The sequence below is a fragment of the Anguilla anguilla genome, chromosome 5, assembly GCF_013347855.1.
Source record: "Anguilla anguilla isolate fAngAng1 chromosome 5, fAngAng1.pri, whole genome shotgun sequence".
In the NCBI taxonomy this organism is placed as follows: Eukaryota; Metazoa; Chordata; class Actinopteri; order Anguilliformes; family Anguillidae; genus Anguilla; species Anguilla anguilla.
In genome coordinates, this window is record NC_049205.1 from 41,091,537 (window position 1) to 41,115,113 (window position 23,577).

The 23,577-nt window shown below is 42.0% G+C and overlaps 1 protein-coding gene across 1 annotated transcript; it reads left to right on the forward strand.

The window, feature by feature from the left end:
- Positions 1 to 805: 805 nt before the first annotated feature.
- Positions 806 to 23,334, forward strand: LOC118228246 (cleavage stimulation factor subunit 3-like). Its single transcript, XM_035419608.1, has 21 exons — positions 806 to 1,049; positions 2,047 to 2,148; positions 2,318 to 2,413; positions 12,673 to 12,705; positions 13,770 to 13,867; positions 15,910 to 15,976; positions 16,065 to 16,099; positions 16,193 to 16,319; positions 16,787 to 16,864; positions 17,364 to 17,526; positions 18,275 to 18,384; positions 18,772 to 18,888; positions 19,001 to 19,075; positions 19,657 to 19,800; positions 20,390 to 20,492; positions 20,884 to 20,953; positions 21,271 to 21,466; positions 21,798 to 21,948; positions 22,087 to 22,181; positions 22,321 to 22,381; positions 22,596 to 23,334. Exons 1-21 carry the CDS (start codon positions 1,023 to 1,025, stop codon positions 22,796 to 22,798), a joined length of 2,151 nt encoding a protein of 716 aa, XP_035275499.1. The 5' UTR covers positions 806 to 1,022; the 3' UTR covers positions 22,799 to 23,334.
- The last annotated feature ends 243 nt before the right edge of the window (positions 23,335 to 23,577 follow it).

The following is a 23,577-nucleotide window of genomic DNA, read 5'->3' on the forward strand; positions in this document are numbered from 1 at the left end:
AGTAAAGTACCTTTATTTTATCTCAATGGTGCACATTATGAAGCACAGACAGTTGTAAAATAAAGGCAGGTGGGCGTCTGAAGGTGAAGGGTGAACGTGTAAGGCTGAGAACAAGAAGTCAGTTTAGGCTGACACATTAACAAATAATTAATTACACAAACCTTCAACAGCATTCCATATCAATGCTGCAGCATGGAATGACGTTTAAAGCTTTGGTATTAAAATACTAACAAACTTAGACATGCTTAAGCAGAATTCGGCCTATGTTCTCTTTAATTACTTAATTAATAACTTTTTGGAAATAAAACAAAAAATATAAGCAACATTAGCATTTGTAAATTGTCAGGGAACACGTTGTAAATTATTTTAAACTGTGACAGCTAAAATATAAAAGTCGGTGTTCAGAAAACAAAAGTGAAAAAACTCAAACATGTTCCTAAGATTTGCAGGTGCAAAACAGCTCTCCAAAACAGCAGATGTAAATAAACCTTTTCTAAAAATATAATAAGAAATTGGACTCTTTCCGACGCATTATATGATACTATATGATATGATATGATATACTCAAGACTCCGTAAATAGCTGTGATTTCACTTAAATTGCAATAAAGCTATCAAAACAATGTAGCCTACGCTGTATCATAAAACTAAAAAAGACCGTGTGGAGACAACCATGTAAATAACCTGGAAGGAACACCAACTTCTAATATTTTTCGGGGGCGTCATAATGCGCACATTTCTGCGCAGATTCAACGTCATATGATGTAGATGGGATAGTATCACCGAGGTGAAGCAGCCTGATGATGTACAAATCTGCGAATCTGCGCCCGAGACCACAGCACTGGCATGATACTGAGGCGGTTGAAAGTCGCCATTTTTCCTCAGAACAGTAGCTAGCTAACTGTAGCGGCAGCGCTATCGTATAGATATAGTATACAAAAAGTCCTATGCAGCGTTATGTTTGATATTTAGATTATTTCCATAGTACTAAACGGTGTTTTACGCATTTTAAATGAACTAACAATGTCTGCGGAAGGAACCTCCGACCAGGTGAAGTATTTGAACTGCATTTGTGTTCACGTTGGTGGTGGCTAACAAGGCCTAGTCTAACGTTAGTCTACTAATTAGCCAGGATAGCTATCGTCGCCTATTCTTTGTAATGATATAAATATGCAAAACCAGTCGCAAATGTAGAGCATTCGTGTCGTTTTATCGGCCCTGGTTGCATTCGTGTACGCTCAAAACGTTAGCTAGCTAAATATCACTAGACGTCTAACGAAATGTTAGCTAAGTAGCTAGCTAATTAGCTAATGTTAACATTTATGGGCTGCCTGCAACGAGTTGGTTCATAACAAAAACAACAACAAAAAAACCAAACAAACAAATAAATCATGTTACCCGCAGCATTTAGCACTGGATATTTTGGGTCACACTGTGCAGTTGATTTTTATTAGTTGACTTGTTTGTGTAATGTTGGTTCGTTTCTGTATAACGTAGCTATATAAAGGCTAGTTAGGTGATAGCTAGCCAGCCATTCTAACTCGTATCCCTTTCTTTGTCCCGCTGATACTGACGTGTGGTCGCCCTGGAAATTTTATTTTACTGCTAATTGTGAACGTAAATGACTCTGTCAGTGTCAAGAAAGTGCACGCTTTCTGTGTCGAGGAACAAATTACGTTGTTCTTAATGTTGCATGAGCAGCAACACACAAATGTATTGCAGTTAGTTGGCAAAAGCGGGTTTGAAGGAAACGCAGTGCCTTGCAGAGTGAAATGAATATGGCAACAAAGTATTTTGAATGTCTTTGTTCAGAAGTTGTCGTGGTTAAGCGTTAAGAAACCGTTTGCGTCTCTCGCAGCAATTTGCATACAATGCTGCGAAGAGGTGCAATTTGAAGGGTTATTTATAAAATTAACGTAATTTAGTACTTGACTATTTTTAATTGGCAGTTCATCTTTTCAGAATCTTTTCTGACTGTTACCATAGTACACTTCTCTAGTATTTCTTATGTCTCCAGTTTTCTTATGTCCATGTCCTTTTCTTACAGGCTGCAGAGTATATCCCAGAGAAAGTGAAGAAAGCGGAAAAGAAGTTGGAAGAAAACCCATATGACCTTGACGCGTGGAGCATACTGATTCGAGAAGCACAGGTTTAGTGGCACAGGATTGCATTTCCTTCTACCTGGGGTAACGGGTCGGGAAATGGTGGGATGGGGATGGTCTCTTAACAGGAAACGTGGCTCCACATCATGTAAATACATCACATGGGATTGTCTGTGTGAAAAGGTGTAAACTGTTTAAATGCCTTCTGCTTTGTAGAACCAACCTATAGACAAAGCAAGGAAGACGTATGAGCGACTTGTCGCCCAGTTCCCAAGTTCTGGCAGATTCTGGAAGCTATACATTGAAGCTGAGGTTGAGTGTTTTTTTCCACTTAAATCTTTAAATCTTTCACAACCTGCATGTATGCATGGGTGTCCGAATCCTATCAGTATCAGCATTGTGAAATTCACACTTCTTGGACAAAGTGATGTTAAGCAGTCAAAAAACAGCAGGGGAGTAGAGCCTAACACTTTCTTTTCCAGCAGCTGACTGTAAATGTTCCAGGGACCGTGTCCCTTTCTCAGTATTACACTGCAGTTCATGGGGTCAAATGAACATTGTTGCATGTTTCATCTGCAACAGTATTAAAACTATTTTAATGGTATCGGAGTGCTTTAGACTTTTATTCACTTGTCGTGTCAATTTATTGCCTCCTGTGTCATTTCTTTAAGATCATGTTAGCCATGTTTATAATGTTAGTTGTGTCTTAATGTACACTTCTGATAGATTTTGATTATTTGTGCACTTTTGTGCTTTCATGCTACTGCCAGTACATTTGCCACTTATTACTTAAAATGGCAACACATTTGTTTTTTATATTTGTTAAGTAGTTACAATACGTAACCTAATTTTAGTGTGTCCTGTTGACAGTGTACACAATTTTCTTAGCAAATTTTAGTTCTGTGCCACCTTAGTTAAACTTTTGTTAGTTTTTTACATATTTTATTTTACTTGAACAATTTCAGGTGATATCAGCATTTCAAGAATTTAGTTACTGCCTCATTTTTGCTATTTGTGTCATTCCCTCTTTTTTTGTTGTTGCATAGATCCAACTTTTTAAAACTATTTTAGATAAGGGGGATAACATGCCTAGCAGTCAGTTGTAGTTGGCCTCCCTGTCTTAAATTAGTCTAATTAGTAGACCGTGCAATCCAGGACATTATTTTGATTTTCCTTCTTTTCTGAGTTTTTTCATGTATTTATACCGCTAGCTCCATTGTGTTTGGGATGTAGACATTTTTTTCTTGATTTGGATCTGTACTCCACAATTTTAGATTTGTAGTCAAACAATTCACATGTGGCTAAAGTGCAGATTCTTCGCTTTTGTTTAAAGGTATTTATACATTTTGGTTTCACCTTGTAGAAATTACAGCACTTTTTTATACACAGTCCTCCGTTTCAGGGCACCTTGACATTTGGGACAAATGGCTTTACAGGTGTTTATAATTAGCCAAGTGTGTTAAGTTGCTTCTTTAGTGCAGGTGTAAGAGCGCTTTCAATATCTAGTCTTGATTCTATGCTTTGGATTGCCTTTGGATTGGCCTGTTATTGGTGTTTGCAACAAGAGGACCTGAGTTGTGCCAAGGAAAGTCAAGGAAGCCATTATGAGGCTGAGAAATAAGAAAATAAAAGTTAAAGACACATGCCAAATGTTAGACTTGCCAAAATCAAGTGTTTGGAACATCATTAAGAAGAAAGCGCACTGCTGAGCTCAGAAATCGCAAAGGGCCTGGTAGGCTAAGGAAGACCTCTACAGATTTCTCACCAAAATTAAATTCAAACACCAAACATCTGTCCGACAGATCAGAAACTCATCCGGCTACAGAACATTTTACTGACAGAACTACAGAAGCTACAGAGCAAGATACAAACCACTAGTTAGCTGCAGAACCCTGGCCAGGTTACTGTTTGATAAGAGGTACCTGGAAGAGTCTGTGGAGTTCTGGAAAAAGTTATTATGGACAGATGAGACCAAGACTCACTTGTATCAAGAGTGATTGCAAGAGCATCACTTGCTGGAAAAAGAAGTGCCCCTCCCTTATCTGTGAAACATGGTGGCAGGGGTGTTATGGTTTGGACATGTATGGCTGCCACAGGTGCTGGCTCACTTGTCTTTCAAAGCCAAAAACTGGAAAATTCTTGGCTGACCAAGCCATTCACCCGACCTGAATCCAATTGAACATGCTTCTTATGCTGAAGAGAAAACTTCAAGCAACCTAGCCCCCGAATCAAGCAGAAACTGAAGATGGCTGCTTTACGGTCCTGGCAGAGTATCACCAGAGAAGATACACAGCACCTGATAATGTCTGTGTCCGACTTCAAGCCGTCATTGCATGCAATGGATATGCAACAAATTAGTAAGCATGATTACTTTCATTTACATAACATTAATATGTCCCAAACATTATGGTGCCCTGAAATGGGGGACTGTAAAAATGGCTGTTTTCTCTACATGGTGAAACAAAAGTTAATAAAAAAATACCCTTAAATAAAAGCTGAGAATATGCACTTTAACCACAAGAGAATTGTTTCAGTACAAATTAAAATTGTGGAGTACAGAGCCAATAAATATTTTGGTTTATCTGCATATATATATATATATATATATATATACACACACACAGTAATAACTAATTAACTATATTTCTGATTAAGGCAACTTCTTTCAATATTTTTGGCTTACCTTGGGTTATATACAAAATTGCTATTTGCCTGAAATTCAATTAAACTTCTTTGAGTTGGTAAGTATTTGGAAAAATGAAGTGCCAGTCTGTATGCAACCAAAATTCTGACCATGTCAGTGTTGGCTGGAAAACCCTAAAGCTCACTTAGGATCCCAGTCACCAGGGTATCCCCAACCTCATTGTATATCATGCCTCTTATGGTAAGATTTCCTTGCTCCAGCTGCATGGTTGTCCTGTACATTGACTGCACAACTGTTGTGGATTTCATTATGAAAAGCAACAACTGGTGCTTGCCTCTAAGAGAGAGTGCATGGTAAAGTGCCCTCTTTAATTGATAATGGGCGTTGCAAGGATGGGACAAGTCAATAAAGTGCAACTGTAAAGATTTCATATTCCAATTTGGGGGGAAGAATAGAATCATAAAAAGAAAAAGGGGAAAATGCATTTTTCATGATTAACTTAGCCAAGGTTGTGTTCATTCACAGACACGGACAAGGTGTAATGGATGCCTTAGTTCTCTCAGGACTCTTGTAGGTTTGTGAGTTATGTGACTTCTAAATTTGGGTTTTGGCAAATTCTCAGGTGCTCATGGAAAGGACAATTCAGTTTTATTTTGCTGTTGTATTTTCCATCATTTGAAATGGAACATTTGGGCCAGAAAGTAGTCACAAATATGGTACAATAGAATAAATGCTTAATTGTCTCATTGGGTTTTCATTTTTTTGTCCTTTCACAAAATATGTATTGATTTCAGGCTACAATTGGATTTAAATCTGAAATTATAATTGGCCAAATACTGGGGAAACCCAAGGTATGCTTTAAAAGCATATTTTTCACATTGTATGAACGAACGGAATGTATTTTTTTACACACATTTGTAACCACATTAGAATCAAGTAATGATTTCTGGACTCCCTAGTGGCATCCGACTGAGGCGCTTTTACATTATTTCTCCCTTGGAATCCTTGCACATCATCTGTGCTGCACATTTACATCTAGAAACGACAGACAAATCAGATTTGACCTTAGAACAACTGTATTTTAAGTAAGAAAGAACAGACAATGCATTGAGTTACTGCAAGTACATATGTTGTGAAAAAATTATTGTTTTTCCAAATATCTGCCAGGGAACATTTTTAACACCTGTGAGATCTAGGCAGTATTTAGAATGTTGCATTGTTTCCCCATAGTGATAGCACTGCAGTTATTGATTTAAGGTTTTGACTTAGTGAAATGCTTAAGTTATTAAAGTGAAATATTTTTTCAGTATGCCCAAAAAATATTTTTGCACCGCCAACCTTGCCCCCGCCCGCACCCCCACCCCCACCCCTCGGACTGTGGCACTTCAACCACGTGAATCCACGGTTCCATCTTCGGTCCCCTTCTGTTTCCACATGCACAGGGAACTGTGCTGCGCAACTTGTTGCACAGGGCAATACACCATCACCCGGCCATTGCATAAATAGCTCCTGGAGTCCCTTGCACTTTCAACTCCAATCTCACTTTATCTCACATGCTTACCTTTGTCATACAACTGAGCTTCCTTTTCATGTGGAATGCACGGCTGTTTTGGAGAAGCAGACAGACATACTGGCCAGACCCATGAAATAGCTATAGAAAAGCTCGCACTGATTTGTTCATTAAACTTTAAATGTAGTGTATTTACTGTCTTGTCATGGCGTAACTATTAACCAATTTGTTGCTGATTCATTTTAGATATTGCATAACAAATGTGTGTGGGTTATCAGTAAGTGCATTCTGCTTGTCTCTCCCAATGATTTTGATTTGGTCACTGTACAGTTGTGTCCTCTGCAGAGAAGCAAAAGTAAAATAAATAAAGTATAATCTGTTCAATACTGTACTTTGAATTATTGAATCTTGCTTTTTTCTTTGTGGCATATAGGGGAAATCCTATGATAATATTTTGTTCAGAATTTAGTGTGTGCTATATATGTACAGTCATTACATTCTCATCACCACCATCACCTTCACACAAAAGCCTGGATTCAATCAACATGTTTAATTAACTGTAATTTACTTTATTATTTTATAAATAAATTAATGAAGTGCAAGTCCTTTACTTCACATCAATTTGGTGAATGTAGGTGGTCCCTGAACTAGCCAAACCTAGGTGATGAAAATAAAGATAAGAACTAGCTCTTGCATTTAATTGTGAAATTTAGAGGGATAATGTTGATAGAATCCTACTTGCATATATAATATCCCCATCTGTAATCTTACCTGCCCTTTTCACCTTGAAGTGTCTGACAACTCATAGCATTGTAATCGACATGCCAGTAATTTCAGAGTGCATCTGCTCAATCTTATGAGTGTGTCTTTATAGGAACTCTAAGCATGCGCCATTGGCAAAAGCTTCCACAAACAATTACAGCGTTTAACAGCAGGTGACGTAACTGATACAGTTCATTTTCATTAGAATAACCCATTCTGTTTCACATTGCTTCAGCCCCTGTAATGGACTGGCTTTGCAAATGTATCAGAAACGGGCTCCTGTGTGGCTTAGCTGGTAAAGCCACGAGCCCAGGCTGGGTCCAAGACTCCTAGACCTCATTTACACCTGCTTGTTTCATGCGACTTGTATCTAGGTTGTACGTGGATAAGATTTAACCACATTGTATTTACACTTGGTAGTTATTTGTGTCTCTGATCAGCCAGATTGAAATCCGATTGCCGTTTTGCATAAAATGCAAAACCCTGACAACCCACTTCCCATGTTTTTTTTTGGGGTTTCTTTTGGTTTTTTAAATTGGGCCCTAGATATCACATGCTTGATAATATTTCTAAGGTCATTGTAGAATTTTCTCTGAATGATGGGTCAGGAGTTTTCTGTGAATAAATTCTTGTCTCCAGTTGATGCTTGCGCTCCTGTAGTATTATGTGGCCTGGAGTTTGTAAAATAGTCACTGTTTTACAAGCCTCCTGGAGATGTGCACATGCTTCACCTAAAGTACTCCATGTACAGGTGTGGATGCCGTAGTGGTAAATTGAGAGAATTGGAGAGGAAATAATGTCAAATTGTGGGACTAAACTACAATAAGTTTTCCATTTGCGGGTCATTTTGATTAGAAATCAAGCAAATGTAGGACTATAACTAAGTATGCAGTTCTCTCCAAAAGTATAGTAACGGTAGAGTGAAATTTATTTTTACTATATACTTAAGGCATTTGGATTTGAGACCAAAGATGAATATGAGACAAAAGTCCAGACAGTCAGCTTCTATGTCTTGGTATTTATGTGTGTATATGTTTTACCATTTTATGGAAACAGCTGTTTTGTGTTTAGTCCCACCATTTTCAGCTGTCCAAAATTAATGGATGACTGACGAGTGTTAACTGTTGCTCATGTGTTTTTTTTGTGTCTTTGTTGCATGGACTGTTGGTGTGTCAAAGAGCAGTGATTACCTAGTCTTGGTTTTAGCCTTTGTTTCTAAAGGAGTTTGAATTTGGAGTTAGAGGCATATACCACCATGCAACCTCAGATAACTAACCATGGTTCAAAACAAATAATCTTTAAATTGAGAGAAAAGAAGAACTAAGAAGCATAGCACAGAATCTGGGCTTATCAACAGCAGTTTGGAAAATTTTTAAAAAGAAATAAACACTGGTCAGCCAAGGAAGACGATTGCAGCTGATGATAGACCAAGCCTAAGTGCTGTGAACAGACCCACAAAAGAATGGTCATGACATCATCAGCATTCTCCAGAGGGCAGGGGTGAAAATATCACAAGCCACTGTATGCAGAAGACTTAGAGAGAAGAATTATCGTGGCTGCACTGCAAGATGCAAACCTCTCATGAGCAGCAAGAATCAAAAGGCCAGATTAAAATTAGCTGAAAAATGCAGAGACAAGCCAGAGATGTTCTGGAAAAATGTTTTATGGAGAGATGAGACCAAAATAAACCCTTACTAAAGCGATGGAAAGCTGAAAGTGTGGATAAAGGAAGGAAAAGCCCATGATCCAAAGCATACCACCTGATCTGTGAAGTATGGAGGGGGTAGTGCCATGGCTTGGGAATGTATGGCTGCTTCTGGAACAGGCTCACTTGTCTGTGTTGATGTTGATGTAACAGAGGATGATGGCACTTGGATGAATTCGGAAGTGTACAGATTTTGTCTGGCTGTATAGAAAGATATTTCTCCAACCTTATTGGCTGGTGCTTCGTCCTGCAGCAAGACAATGACCCCAAACACACTGCCTATGCAACCAAAGCCTTCCTCAGTGGGAAAAAGTGGAAACTTAATTTAAATTGAGCATGCATTTCGCTTGCTGAAGAGGAGACTGCAAAGAGAAACCCCCAAAAGAAAAGATCAACTGAAATCAGCTGCAGTGAAAGCCTGGAAAAGGAATTTACACAGAAGACACCAAATGTTTGCTGATGTCAATGGGTCGTAGACTTGGTGCCATTATTGCATTTATGGGCTATGTTACTGAATACGTAAGGGATAATCCATGGTGAGGTGGTCAGCTATCGAAAAGTAATGATCGGAAGTGGAGGGGCGTTGCCTCCTCGATGGTCATTATGTTTTGATAGCTGACCACCTCGGAGTAGATTATTCCACTTATTACATGGCTAATTGCCTTATGAAAGAAATCGGTCAATAATTTGACAGAAAATATTGATTTGAAGTGATATTATTTCAGATAAATTAAAATATGGAACAAATTTTCCATTGTGTTCTCATTGATATTATAGGCCTATTCAGGAGTATTGACTAACGTGAGTACTGGAGTAAGATAGCAGGCTAAGTACGTGTTAAACATTGTATTTAATGTCAACAATTATGCAAATAGTTTACTAATAGTTTGGTTGTATTGCTGCAGGCCATATTTATTCATTTAAAATTTAATAACAGGCTCTCTTGATGTCAATGGCATAGTGAAAACTGGAACAGCTGTTCACATGCTATGCAATAAATATGTAGTTAGTCGCTCTGGATAAGAGTGTCTGTTAAATGCTTGTGATGTAATGTACACAGAACCGCCATATCGATAGCCGAAAGAGAACTTATTTTATTATTACTTTGTTCTGCCTCTGTATTTCTAGCTCACTGTCACTCTCCTCACACTGTCAGTGTTATTGACTTGCATTTCTTCCTCGACATGATTGTACCTCACTCACAGGTTAGTTTGACAATCCAAGCCATACTTGTTAAACTGTATTCCACCAATACAAAGCAGTCTGAAATATTTATCTTTAATTATGTTTTGTTAACAGTATTCTTTTTAAAGATCAAATGTATCATCTTCAAAATCTCAACTAACATTCTCAGTCCTTCACTGGACCTAAATTGGATTTGGCCACCACTGTTAAAATATTGATGTTGGCGCTTCTTTGAGGAAATGGTGAAATCCTCTGTGACAACACTGCCTGGTATGCTTCATTTGTATTAACCTTGATTCAGTCTAAATGATGTTCCTTATATATGTACTTACAGTATGGTTGCCCCTAAGCCAGTGCCCAGCCATTTTGGTTCACAAACTACGCATATATTAGCCTGTTTATGCAGTTCAGTGTGTTTTGCACAACAAAATTAGCTTTGTTCTTTCCAGTTAAAGGCACAGTGAGGCCTATGCATCCTCTGGCAGTAGAAAAGAGCAATGTCTTCGGTATAGTGTCAGATCAAGGTAATACTATTTCTTCATTGTGGACAAGAACAATTAAACATTTTTAATCATTAATCATTGAAGGTGGATTTTTGTAGATTTTTGAGTTCTTTTACTACTTCCATCTTTTTGTTTACTGTGAGATCTTCCCATATTATGCGCGGTGTAATATCCGCAGTCCTCATGTTCTGAAATCAATCATCGTCATTCCTAATATTCATGTGCAAACGTTGGCAGTTTCTGCTCATGCTGATGCCAGCTATGACAGTGAATTGTGACAGTAATGAGAGCTTTTGAATTCCATTTCGCCAAATCTGAAATGATAATTAAATTTTAAGCCAATATCCGAACCTCATGGATCCCAAAATCTGCGGTGTAATGAGGGGCATTACAGACTTCACAGCAAAATTCCCAGCAGACAGGGTAATCACATACTGTAGCCACCTCCACTCTTCTCTCATATCTTGTCTCTGATTCAACTTGACAAGCTGAGTCATACCTCATAATTTTGTTTACAGCAAATCATTCCCCACAGACTCCTAGTACCTTCAAATTGTCACATCAGCAAATTTTGAGCAGATTATTTTCCCTCCCATATCTTATTTTAAAAGTGTACTGTATACATTGCTGCAAATGGCAAAATCACAATACCGTGTAAGGAATTTAAAAAGTAACTTCAAGTAATTCAAGTAACGATCAAAAAACACTTGATCGTTACTTGAATATGTTACTCAAAAAAAAAAAGTGTAACGATCAAGTGTAACGAAAAGTGTTCAGAAAAAATGGCCACCCCTGATTTACATTCTCTTTAGGCTCTGTCTTCTTGTGTTCAATGTTTATTTCCCAGATCTGGTCACAGTATATCTTAAATCCATAATTTTTGTCAGTAGTTTTTCAGTATAGAGAAGGAAATTAAGTCCTATCCCTCATTAACTGGCTAAGTGAATGTTGATGGCACGATGGGCCTTGGGATGAAGTCTCACTAAATCATAATGCAGCGCTTGTATTCTCCAACTCGCTGACTTATTTGCTAGGTTGTAGAGCATGCCACATCCTCAGTGAATTTGTTTATTTTGCCCAAGGAGACAGTTCTTTAAGCATAGTTATTTCATATGATGTTGGTCCTATATCTGAATTAGAGATGTTTGAACGGTCTGGTTTTTTACTGATATTCGGGTGGCAGTTATGTGCTGTGTATTACGGATAGGCTTATGGACTTGTTCTTTGTCTGCACTGTAGCAGCCAGTACCTGGTTGCTTATAGTTGGCTGAGGGCTTGTGGCCTGTCTTGTTGTCCTGTGGCAGTGCTTACCCAGCCAGGCTGGGGCCATGGCACCTCTCAGCTAGTGATGTCACACCTCTCACATCTTGCCGTGTCACTAAGGAGGAGCAGAGCCCAGTAGTGCACTCTTACTGATAGAGCTATTCTTCCCACCGATGACAGCCACAGACCATAACAGTTCTGTTTTTCCCCATAAAGCGAGTTGCTTCGGTGACAGATTTCACAATCATGTGGGTATGATTCAGGTTGTAATGAACGCTTGACTGGACTATACTTAATACAATATACTTTGTACACACTACAATTTAATGTCAAAAATGGAAGCTTAATGTGGGTCCGTATGTTCTGGCACTTGCTTTACTCTTCAGCTGATCTATGGAGTATTCGGATTCCAATTTGAACTGTTTCACCCAAAAACATAATTTGGTCTCCACACATTGCAGTCTTCTTGCAGGAGATGCAGAGCACTGCTGTCCTATATAGCCTAGACTTCAGCTTGGACAATGAGTCCAGACACAACTAGCAGTTCCAGTATAAAAAAGGAAAATAGTTTTAAAATATTAAAGAGTAGTGAGTTGTGTCTCATATGTGAGGTTATAAGTGCCAGCAAGTGATTGTTAGTTTCTGAGTCACTGGATAGTCCTTGCTTTAGAAGGACTGCTTTAGAAAAAAAATTGTCTGTCCCTGGTGCTAAACAAAATCACACAATTTCAAAAAGAAGCTTGACATAAAATGTAACAGTTGATAAAAATGGCAATACAGTTACAATTAATGATTTTTTAAAATATAACAAAACATGACTTCCTGTGTGGACCATTGGCAAATTTTTCTGCTTGGAATAAAATGACAAGAACTGTGTGAACTTCACTTTGTTGACCTGAGTGGGATTGTGGGTGTTATGTGTGTACATTATTTTTCATTATTATACATTCTGAGACGGTTACTGGTATAATTAACACTGTGTTTAAAATCTGTTCACAGATCAAGGCTAAAAACTATGACAAAGTTGAAAAGGTGAGTGACTAATGGACTGTTTGTCATAAACATTCAGAACATTCACACCACGTAAATGTTTTGCTCTTCGATTCCCCATACCTTTGCGGTATTAGGTCAGTTTGTCTCTCCCATTACTGTTTACCTCTTAATAAGCCAAGGAGCTAAGGACCCTGTCAGAAACTGTATTGGAAAAAGAAACTGTAATCCAAAAAGATTATGTACTATACAGCCTCACCTTCTGTGAATATAAGTAAAATTTTCTTTTCAAAGATGGAAATAATCATTTCATTTTGATCCCATGTTCTATGCAGTAGTTTTACTTGTCAATATCTCTGTACTCCACTAACTGTGGGTTTTAACTGTAATCTAATAATTCAGTGGATGTGAGTTTGAAACTACGCCCTTAAATGAACCCAACAGTGCCAGGTGTAAGTTTGTGCTACGTGGGGTCCCTGTCTTTCTAGAGCTTACTTGTGTTGGTGTCTCTGTGTGTGACTACTGTCACCATGGAGGGGGATGGTACGCTTGTAAAGGGCTTGAGTGGGGGGGGGAGGGGGGGGTGACGCCTGTTGACGTAAGCAGCTCGTCTCCAGACAACAAAGTGTACCCTCCTCTCGAGTGCATGTCACCCACGTCAGTCGGGCCCGACGCCGTTCTGACTCATGCTCTGTTTGCAGCCTCTCCGGGGAGTGCCTCCTCCTCCCCCACTCTCATTTTCATGCATATGAGACATTTCTGTCTCCCTCACCACCACCACCAAGCGGGTCAACAGCAAACACGTCATGATATGAAATCCTCTATTAGTCTTCGGCGGTCCCGCTTTCCAATCACGATAATGGTCTCCGTCATGACTGACACATTTAAGCCGTTAGTTTTTTTTTTTAAATAACCGCCCGATCCTTGCTTTTAGCGAGCCTGACCGTGATAGAAAAGTTCCCCCTTTATACTTTCACTTTTGTTTTGTTGTTTATGGAATGGAGGATAACAAAATGACCTCCGGCACAAAAGACACTGGTTGTCATAAACACCCTCAAAATGCACCGCTTCCACGACTTAGGATGAGTATTTCTCTCCCCTTGTAGCTGTTTCAGAGGTGTCTCATGAAAGTGCTTCACATCGATCTGTGGAAGTGCTACCTTTCTTACGTCCGCGAGACCAAGGGCAAGCTGCCAAGCTACAAGTAAGATGGGTCATTCTTCCCTTGGAGTGCAGTATTCTTATTATGAATGTGTACCATTACTCAGGACTGCCACCTGGAGAGAGGAGAGGTGGTACATTTGCAGTCCCTTTAATATTGGTTGTTCAGTAGCACAGTCTCTGTTGGCCTGGTGAAACCATTTGCTGTCTACCAGCAAATAAAATTAATTTTGATTTGTTGATTTGAGTTTGTTTGTATGCATATAATGGCTGGTTTCTGAAAAGTAGAAATTAGGGGGAGCCATGTATAAAAAGGGCTGTAATCCCCACATTATTCACTTCATATGGATGTAAATACCCCCAAATTAAAGCTTTTTGCACAGTTTTCACTTTAACCTCACATTTATTGTTTCATTTCAAATTCAACGTGCTAGAATGCAGAGACAAAATGGCAGAAATTGTGTCACTGTCCAAATATCTATGGACTACACTGTAGGTTATATACTGAAAGCTCCATAATGTTTGGGACAAAGGCATATTTTTTCTTGATTGAATTCTGTACTCTATTCACATGTGGTTAAGGTACACATTCTCAACTTTTACTTAAAGGTGTATTTATACACTTTTGTTTCACCATGTAAAAATCACAGCACGTTCTATACATAGCCCCCTCCCCCATTTCTAGGCACCATAATGTTTGGGACATATTAATGTTGTGTAAATGAAAGCAGTCATGTTTGGTATTTTTTTTGCTTATCCTTTGCATGCATTGAGTGCTTGAAGTCCGTGACCCGTAGACATCACCAGGTGCTCAATATCTTCTCTGGTGATGCTTTGCCAGGCCTGTACTGCAGCCATCTTCAGCTCCAACTTGTTTTGTGGGCTAGTTACCTTAACTCTTCTTCAAAATATGAAACACATGTTAAATTAAATTCAGATCAGGTGAATGACATTGCCAGTCAAGCATTTTCCAGTTTTTGGCTTTTAAAATCTTCTTTGTTGCTTTAGCAGCATGTTTGGGATCATTGCCTTGTAGGATGGAGCAGTGTCCAATGAGTTTGGAGGCATTTGCTTGAACTTGAGCGGATAAGACACTTCTGTACACTTCAGAATTCATTCTGCTGCTGCTATCAGCAGTTACATTGTTAGTGAAGACAAGTGAGCCTGTATCTGTGGCAGCCATACACTTTGCCATCACACTGATGCAAGTGAATCTTGGTCTCATCTGTCCACAAGACCTTTTTCCAGAACCCTGCATGCTATTTTAGGTACTTGTTAGCAAACTGCTACTGTTTTTGCAGCTAACTATTGATTTGCACCTTGTAGTGTAACCTCTGTAGTTGTGTTTATGAAGTCTTCTGTGGACAGGAGTTACTAACATATCCACACCTGCCTCCTGAAGTGTGTTTTTGATCTGTCAGACAGGTGTTTTTCCTTCGTTATGGTGAGACTTGTTTGGTCATTAACTGTAGAGGTCTTCCTTGGCCTACCAGGTGATTACTAAGCTCACCAGTGCTTGCTTTGTTTTTAATGATATTCCAAACAGTTGATTTTGCTAGGCCTAAGGTTTGGCCCGTGTCTCTGCCTGTTTTTATCTTATGTCTCAGACTCATAATGGCTTCCTTGACTTTAGTTAGCACAGCTCAGGTCCTCATCTTGACAAATGACAATAACAGACTCCAAAGGCAAACAAAAGCCTAGAATAAAGACCAGATACTGAAAGCTGTCTTAAACCTGCACTAAGGAAGCAATTGAACACACCCGACTAATCAGAAACACCTATGTCACAAATATTATGGTGCTATGGGAGGGACTATGTATAAAAAGTGTTGCTAATTTCTACGTGGTGTAACTAAAATGTATACAAATACTCTTTATTAAAAGTTAAAATCTGCACTTTAAGCACATGGGAAGAAATTTGTGTATTGATTACAAATCTATAATTGTGGAGTAAAAAGCCAAATCAAGAAAGAATATTGTCCCAAATATTATGAAGCTCACTGTATATTATATGCAGTATATAAAAGGCAGTTCTCCTGTTTTTAAGGGTGTAATGCAGAAATATCATTCCTTTGAATGTTTCAGAGAGAAGATGGCACAAGCCTATGATTTCGCCTTGGACAAGATCGGTATGGAGATCATGTCATATCAGGTAAATGGCGACAAATAGACATGATCTACGACCTCTCCTTTAGGGCCAGTCTCACTTTGAAAAATGTGTCTGTTCTCTTTGTTTCCAGATATGGGTGGACTACATAAACTTCCTAAAAGGAGTGTAAGTGTGCCTGCCGTATAGTGTGCAGACGAGGCTGTGGCCAGGCTGTTCCCAAAGGAAGTGACTCAACTGATATTTTCTCTCCGTCCCCAGCGAGGCGGTGGGCTCGTACGCGGAGAACCAGCGAATCACGGCCGTGCGCCGGGTCTACCAGAGGGGCTGCGTCAACCCCATGATCAACATCGAGCAGCTGTGGAGGGACTACAGCAAGTACGAGGAGGTGCGAGCTCAGGCCCGGAAAGACGCAACCAGACACGCGAGACCAGGGGGATGGGGGGGGGGGGGTCTCTAACACCACTGTCACTTTTTCAGTGGGCAGGATGATGCTATTGTAGCACTTGAGTAGCTCTGCTGTACATACATTACTATTATAAACTAAATATGTGCTATATATGCAATTCACAATGGATGGTGAACTTTGTATATGATCCCATAGGAGTGATATATTACAAACAGCGTGGTAATAGCATACATGTGAATACATGATGAAGAACGCACAATGACATGAACAGGCCATTTAGGGAAGCCATTTTGCCTACTGCCTAAAGAGCTTCTACAGTGTCAAGCCTCGCCGTGAGCACTCGTAGCATACCCATACTAAATCTCTTCAAAATGAGCCCCGTCTTTAGGAGGAGGCGTTATGATGATTAACACTGTTATGATGATTAAAGTGTGGTTTTGTGGTAGGGGATCAATGTGCATCTGGCTAAGAAAATGATCGAAGACCGCAGCAGGGACTACATGAACGCCAGGAGAGTGGCAAAGGCAAGGCCTCTCACCCCTTTTCCCGCAACACAGCTTCTTCCCTTCAACTCAAACTACCGTCTGGATCGGTATCTATTGATGTGTAACACGAGTCTACTCACACTACATTCGTAAATTATAACTGTACTACCAGTGACAGATTTCTGGATCTCAGTATGATTTCATAACCATTGCCCAACTGTCCGTAGTGAATGATAGAGAGACTTTTAAGTGTGTGTGAGTGGGTGTGTATGTGTGTGTTATCTATTGTGGGTGGTTTTGACCCTCTATTTGAGACCATAAATGATGTCAAACTATTGATTTGACTCTATTATGTATGATGTTAGTAGTTATATAGGATTATGGTTATGATTTCCATGATTCTATTATTTTTCTGTTTTTATTTTATCATTTAATAAAAGTAACATACTCATTATTTACAAGTCGAGTAGTTTACACTGAGATTCCTTAAATGATGCCTGTTGAGCGAGTGTTAAGAGTGTGTTGGCCCCGCCTACAGGAGTACGAGACGGTGATGAAGGGCCTGGACAGGAACGCCCCGTCGGTGCCCCCCCAAAACTCCCCCCAGGAAGCGCAGCAGGTGGAGATGTGGAAGAAGTACATCCAGTGGGAGAAGAGCAACCCGCTGCGAACGGAGGACCAGACCCTCATCACCAAGAGAGGTGAGACCGCCCCCTACTGGCCCCATCTCTGACCAGCGTTCAGCGCCTCATGGTCTGAGGTCATTGCTGCAGAAGGAAATGGGTCCTGGTTTGTGTTCCCGGACCTGGGTTTCATTAAACACTCGACAGGAGTTGTTTCCTAATGGACGTGTCTTCCTCCGTGAATGTGTCTTCATTGCCTCTGATTTCATCTAGAGGTGCATAATCAGTTGCTCTGCTGGTGCTGTGGTTGATAGATGGATTTAATATAAGCACAAATGCTGAAGCTGAAGTTGGAGACCAAATGCTGCCCCCTACCTGGCTAATGCAGAATTTACTCACAATGTTGTAGAAATTTGATATTTATTCCTTGTTATAAGATTGAGAACAGTGGCAGGCCTGGCTATAATTTATTCTTCCGGTTTTGAAAATCCTCGAAAGTCTTCTTTTTGTGCATGTTTTATCTGAATTTAAATGTAAGGATTTGTTGAAAGGTTTTTTAAACTTAGAAAGAGACCCAGCCTTCTTGTGGCCTCAGATTGATGTAGGCGTTCATACCTGACCTTGAACCCAATAGTTTGCAAGCTTTGAAGTACATTTTAATAGGGTGCTTTACCACACTTTCCTCAGTAAATATCCAGCTGGATGAACACGTGTAGGTCGGCCAAGATAAGCTCATCTGCTGAGTGAGTTAATCATTGTGCGAAAGCGGGGACACAACGCTATTGAGCCGAGCGTTTAGTAAGCTGTGCTGTGTGTTGTCTTGCAGTCATGTTTGCCTACGAACAGTGCCTGCTGGTCCTGGGACATCACCCTGACGTCTGGTACGAGGCCGCGCAGTACCTGGAGCAGTCCAGCAAACTGCTGGCTGAAAAGGGGGTACGTGTCCCAAGCCCCCCCCCCCCCCCAACATTAGAGGACAGGGGTCCATTGCAGTGCCTTGCATATCTTGTCTCCTTTGAGTTCCAGGTCTGCACTGCAAATGAGAATTGAGTTCTCACTTGACACAACCTTGTTAAATAAAGTTTAAACAACGATAAATAACGTGGGTTGTTGGGTGGCTTATGTTAAGATACTTTCCTGGCGTATGGGTGTGCGCCACAGGCTGGCATGGAGGCATGCCCATGCCTGGTCTGAGTGGCCAGCAGCCTGGCAGGGCAGCACGTGATTGGCCTTAGCGTGGTCCGGGGAGGGAGGGTTCCGGCTCCGGGATCTGTTCGGTCTTGAAGGCCGACAAACGAACGGGCCTTTGTCCTTCGCGTCCAGGACATGAACAACGCCAAGCTGTTCAGCGACGAGGCGGCCAACATCTACGAGCGCGCCATCGGAACCCTGCTGAGGAAGAACATGCTGCTCCACTTCTCCTTCGCCGACTACGAGGAGGTGAGCGCCACGGAAACGGGGCGGGGGCGGAGCCGCTCCTGTCGCTCGCGGCTTGCGGTCCAATGCAGCGCGCCCTCCGGACCGACCGACCTGAACCTCTGCTGTTTTCCAGAGTCGAATGAAGCACGAGAAGGTGCACAGCATATACAACCGTCTCCTGGCCATAGAAGACATTGACCCAACGCTGGTAAGGCCTCATGTGCTCCACAGCTTTCTCTACTCATAGCTACGGCCAGCTTCTTTTCTCGCAGTGTTAAAATGTAGTACATTTCATATTGTATGTGCTCCTTTAATGGCTTTAAAAATTTTGCATCGCCAAGCTCAGGAAACTTGGCGATTTTTCTTCTTAATAAAGCCAAGATATCTTTATAATCCTTGAGGGACGTGGATTATATTTTATTTATTTTGAGCAATGGTATTTTGATTTTATGGGGCCTCTTTCTGTTATGAAGATTAGTTCTCTGAATAGTGCAAGACTCAATGAGGGAAAACACAGGATCCTTTTCAGAAGTATTTTCTGAGCCCGTGGCTGCTTAATGAGCAAATGCATTTTCGCTTTTACAAAATAAAGCCTATGTTCCATAATAGAATACATTTTTTAAATTCAGTTGCGTGTGCATTAACTAGCTCAGCGCATGCCACAGATACAGCGTTTCATATGATTGCTTTAAAATGTCGAACATGCGTCAAATTCTTTTTTCTTTCCCACGTGCCATTTTGTGACACGTCTCAACCCTTCCAATGACCCAGAGTAACTTGTCATCGCAGGTTTACATCCAGTACATGAAGTTCGCGAGGAGAGCCGAGGGGATCAAGTCGGGCCGGACCATCTTCAAGAAGGCCCGGGAGGACGCGCGGACGCGCCACCACGTCTACGTGTCGGCCGCCCTGATGGAGTACTACTGCAGCAAAGTGAGAGAGCCGCGGAAGTCTGCGCCGTGCCGCGCCAAAGCCGCCATTCCGGTCCGGCACGACTCACGACCGCGTGGCCTTGTTCCTATAGGTGTTCCTTCTACCAAGCTGAGTTTATCTAACCTTTATTTAACCAGGAAAACCCCCCATTGAGATTGAAATCTCTTTTGCTTGGGACCTGAAGTCACACAAAGTTACACAGTTACAGAAGCCCGTAGACAAACAAGTTACGGACATCAAATGGAGAAAGAGGCAGCTGTGTAACGGTAGTTAAAAGCAGTGCAGAGGTTAGAAACAGGAGCATGAATGCTGCTTCTAATGGAGAAAAGATAGTGTTGTGATAGTTATGATAAAAGCTGTTAAATTGTATCGTTTAATTAAAAGGAAATTGACTGATGGGATCCTTTGATATTTAATCTTGCTGTTAAAACCAGTGCGCTCCCTCCCACTCAACAATGAAAAGGCATGAAATGTGTATTATTTGACAGCAACCTCGATTATGCCTTAGCTAGTCATTTACCTGCATCTCATATTTGTCATGTAAAACAATATTTACAAAAAATATTTACTTCATTGTTGTGTTACACAGGACAAATCAGTGGCCTTTAAGATATTTGAACTTGGCCTAAAGAAATACGGAGATGTTCCAGAGTATATACTGGCATACATTGATTATCTTTCTCACCTTAATGGTAAGTGCATTTTCATTGTTAGTTATGTGTAATTATAGATTATGCAATGTGTTACTTAAGGACATGAGTCTTATTCGCCCTTTAAGAAATATATGTCTGTATATATGAATTGGATTTCTGCTCCATTGAGCATAGAATGATTGTTGTGTCATCGAGAAATCCGTGGTGGTTCGTTGAGTTAAGCGCTCACTGAATTCGATGTGGCGGTAGTGTTATTGAACAGCTGACTGTTCTCTGATTTACATTCAGGCAGCAGGGAGACACTCTGCGGCAAACGAAAAGGATCGTTTGTAACGGATCCCCAGTTTTCAGGATAGCATCATCCAGAAGGAATGGCAAAAATGGAACGGTCTGCTTATTTTCACGTTCTGTTTCCCTCTCTCTCTCGCAGAGGACAACAACACCCGGGTTCTGTTCGAGAGGGTTCTGACATCGGGGAGCCTGTCACCGGAGAAATCCGGGTAAGCGCCGTCCCCCAGCGCTCGCGCTGAAAAGGACGCCCGGGCGAGAACCGATACCAGCTACGTGATTTATGGCCGTCTCGACGACCTGTTTATTTTTAAACGCAAATCCGTAAACCGTCTCCAAACTCGATCCGTTCCCCCGAAAATATCTCCCCTTCGCCTTCGTAACAGTCATGTTTGCGTAGTAATTTTGCCACGTGTCACGTTAAGGAGGTTTTTCTCGCCTGAGTGTCATCGAGAATGTGCGACGTTTTATGGCAGCGCGATATCGAAAGCCGCGCGTGTGCCTTTATTTGCGCGTTTTGGGTCCCTAGGGAGATTTGGGCCCGCTTCCTGGCCTTTGAAAGCAACATCGGCGACCTGGCCAGCATCCTGAAAGTGGAGAGGCGGAGGTTCATGGCCTTCAAGGAGGAGTACGAAGGGAAGGAGACGGCCCTGCTGGTGGACAGATACAAGTTCATGGACCTCTACCCCTGCTCCGGCAGCGAGCTCAAAGCCCTGGGCTACAAGGTAGGAATGCGTCAACGTATCCGCGGAGCGAAGGGCGAGAAGGCTATTTACGTCCCGTAGCTGCGTCGGACAAGGTTACACGTTATTGATGGGGGGTCAAAGGTCAGGGCACTCGAGTCACAGGGCAGTCCATTTGCGGGGGCGCGCAGAGCGGAGGTTGCATCCGATCGGCGACGTTTCGCGTTTCGGTTTTGCTCTGCGCGTCCGGCTTTTGTTTCGCTCGCTTTTAACTGGCTCAGAGTTTAGCGAGCTGGCTGAATCTGAGCGGTGACGCTTCCCGAATGGTCTCCCGTGCGCGCTGAAACCCCCCCTTTGGTTGTGGCCGCGGTAGGACGTGTCCCGGGCCAAACTGGCGGCGCTAATCCCGGAGACGGTGGTCGCCCCATCTGCGCCTGCGCTGAAAGACGAGGCGGACAGAAAGCCGGAGTACCCCAAACCCGACACCAATCAGATGATCCCCTTCCAGCCCCGCCACTTGGCCCGTAAGCACCGTGTCGCAAATATCATGAGCTCATAGGTCAGTCACGACCGCGCTTTTCCTAACTGCTGATGTCAGTAACCGCAGGCCTGCTGTAACATGAAACTTTTGCCCCGCCCCCTCCCCCCCCCCACCCCCCCAGCTCCAGGACTCCACCCTGTTCCAGGGGGGGTATTCCCTGTTCCCCCGGCTGCTGTGGTCCTCATGAAGCTGCTGCCCCCGCCTACCTGCTTCACGGTCAGTAGCCCCGCCCTGTCCTGTCCTGGACCTTTCCCCTGCCCAAAATGGCCTCCTGTAGGAGAAGCGCACATTTCCCTCTAAATACGTAGGGCTGTAATATGAATGTCTAAGGAAGTTGGGGGTTCCTGTTTTGTAGGGTCCCTTCGTGCAGGTGGATGAGTTGATGGAGACTTTCAGAAGGTGCACACTTCCAGAAAGTGAGTTTCCAAACCATTTATTAAATGCGATGCACTGTACAGCCACTATACAACATTATGAAGACTGTTCTTATGGTTCTTATGGTGAACATAGTCAGCTATGTGTTTCAGTCAGAATATTGTACTGTGCCCACTCTAAATGAGCAGCTGCTATGTAAGGCTTCTGTGCCCGTACCCCTCCATCCACCCCCTCCCATCCCTCTGTTGCTCGCAGCGATGGACGTTGCCTTGGAGATGATCGCGGGGAGGCAGCCGGAGTCGGCCGGCGAGGGGAACGGCCCGACGGAGAACAACGGCGCGCCCAGCAAGTCCCTGAAGAGGCCCAGCGCCGACTCCGACGAGGAGGAGGACAAGAGCGCCATCGCGCCCCCCGTGCACGACATCTACCGGGCGCGGCAGCAGAAGAGGATCCGGTGAGCCCCGCCCCCCCCACTCCTTGAACCCAACCAAACCCGCCCCACCCCACCCAGCCCCACGCGCCCAGAACATGCAGCGCCCCTCTCTGTGACTGGAAAGAACCTACCGCTCCCTCTCCCCCCCGTGAGAATCATCATCCGCACAAGACCCAGTCCTCCTTAATGAGAGCTGCTCCGCTGTGCCAAAGTACCAGACGCCCCCTGTGATGAGCATGCTCTCTGCGGCCGGTCCTCTGGGCCGACGGCTCCCACTTCCAGCAGGCAGAGGTCATAACAGGTTCGCATGAACTTGTGAGTGAACCTGATCCAGCCTCTGTTCCGTTGCCCGCACATCGACAGTCTCGCTGTTTTTGTCCTTAGAAAACATTCTCATTTATAAACTGCGTGGCCTGAAAAACATCTTTCCCATTCGAAACCTCGATTTGACTCCATGGTGCACATTTGCCATAGGTATTTCTGATACGTGTGGCAAAGTTGATTCATCGTGCTTTGCAGTCAAGCGCATTTCCTTTTAATAAAACGGGAGAAATTGTGGTGGCTGCTGACTTTTATTTGTGTGAAGTCCTTTGTGTGTACTTTATTTCAAAACACATTGAGGTTGGCTAAGCATTATACATTATATTTTACTATGTATTAGGTTCCAGTCAAGGAACGTTCCATTATGTACTTTGTAGATCAACAATTTAAACTATAATTTGAACTAGTTAATACATTAAAATAACATTAAATTAAATTAAAATAATGGTCAACATTATCGTACACTACGTATGTGTAAAATGC

Excerpts from the sequence above, each read along its gene's own strand:
- LOC118228246 (XM_035419608.1), top strand. The coding sequence starts at position 1,023 with ATGTCTGCGGAAGGAACCTCCGACCAG. Across the intron at positions 2,149-2,317 it reads TACTGATTCGAGAAGCACAG|AACCAACCTATAGACAAAGC; the intron begins GTTTAGTGGCAC and ends TCTGCTTTGTAG. Across the intron at positions 22,182-22,320 it reads CCCCGCCTACCTGCTTCACG|GGTCCCTTCGTGCAGGTGGA; the intron begins GTCAGTAGCCCC and ends CCTGTTTTGTAG.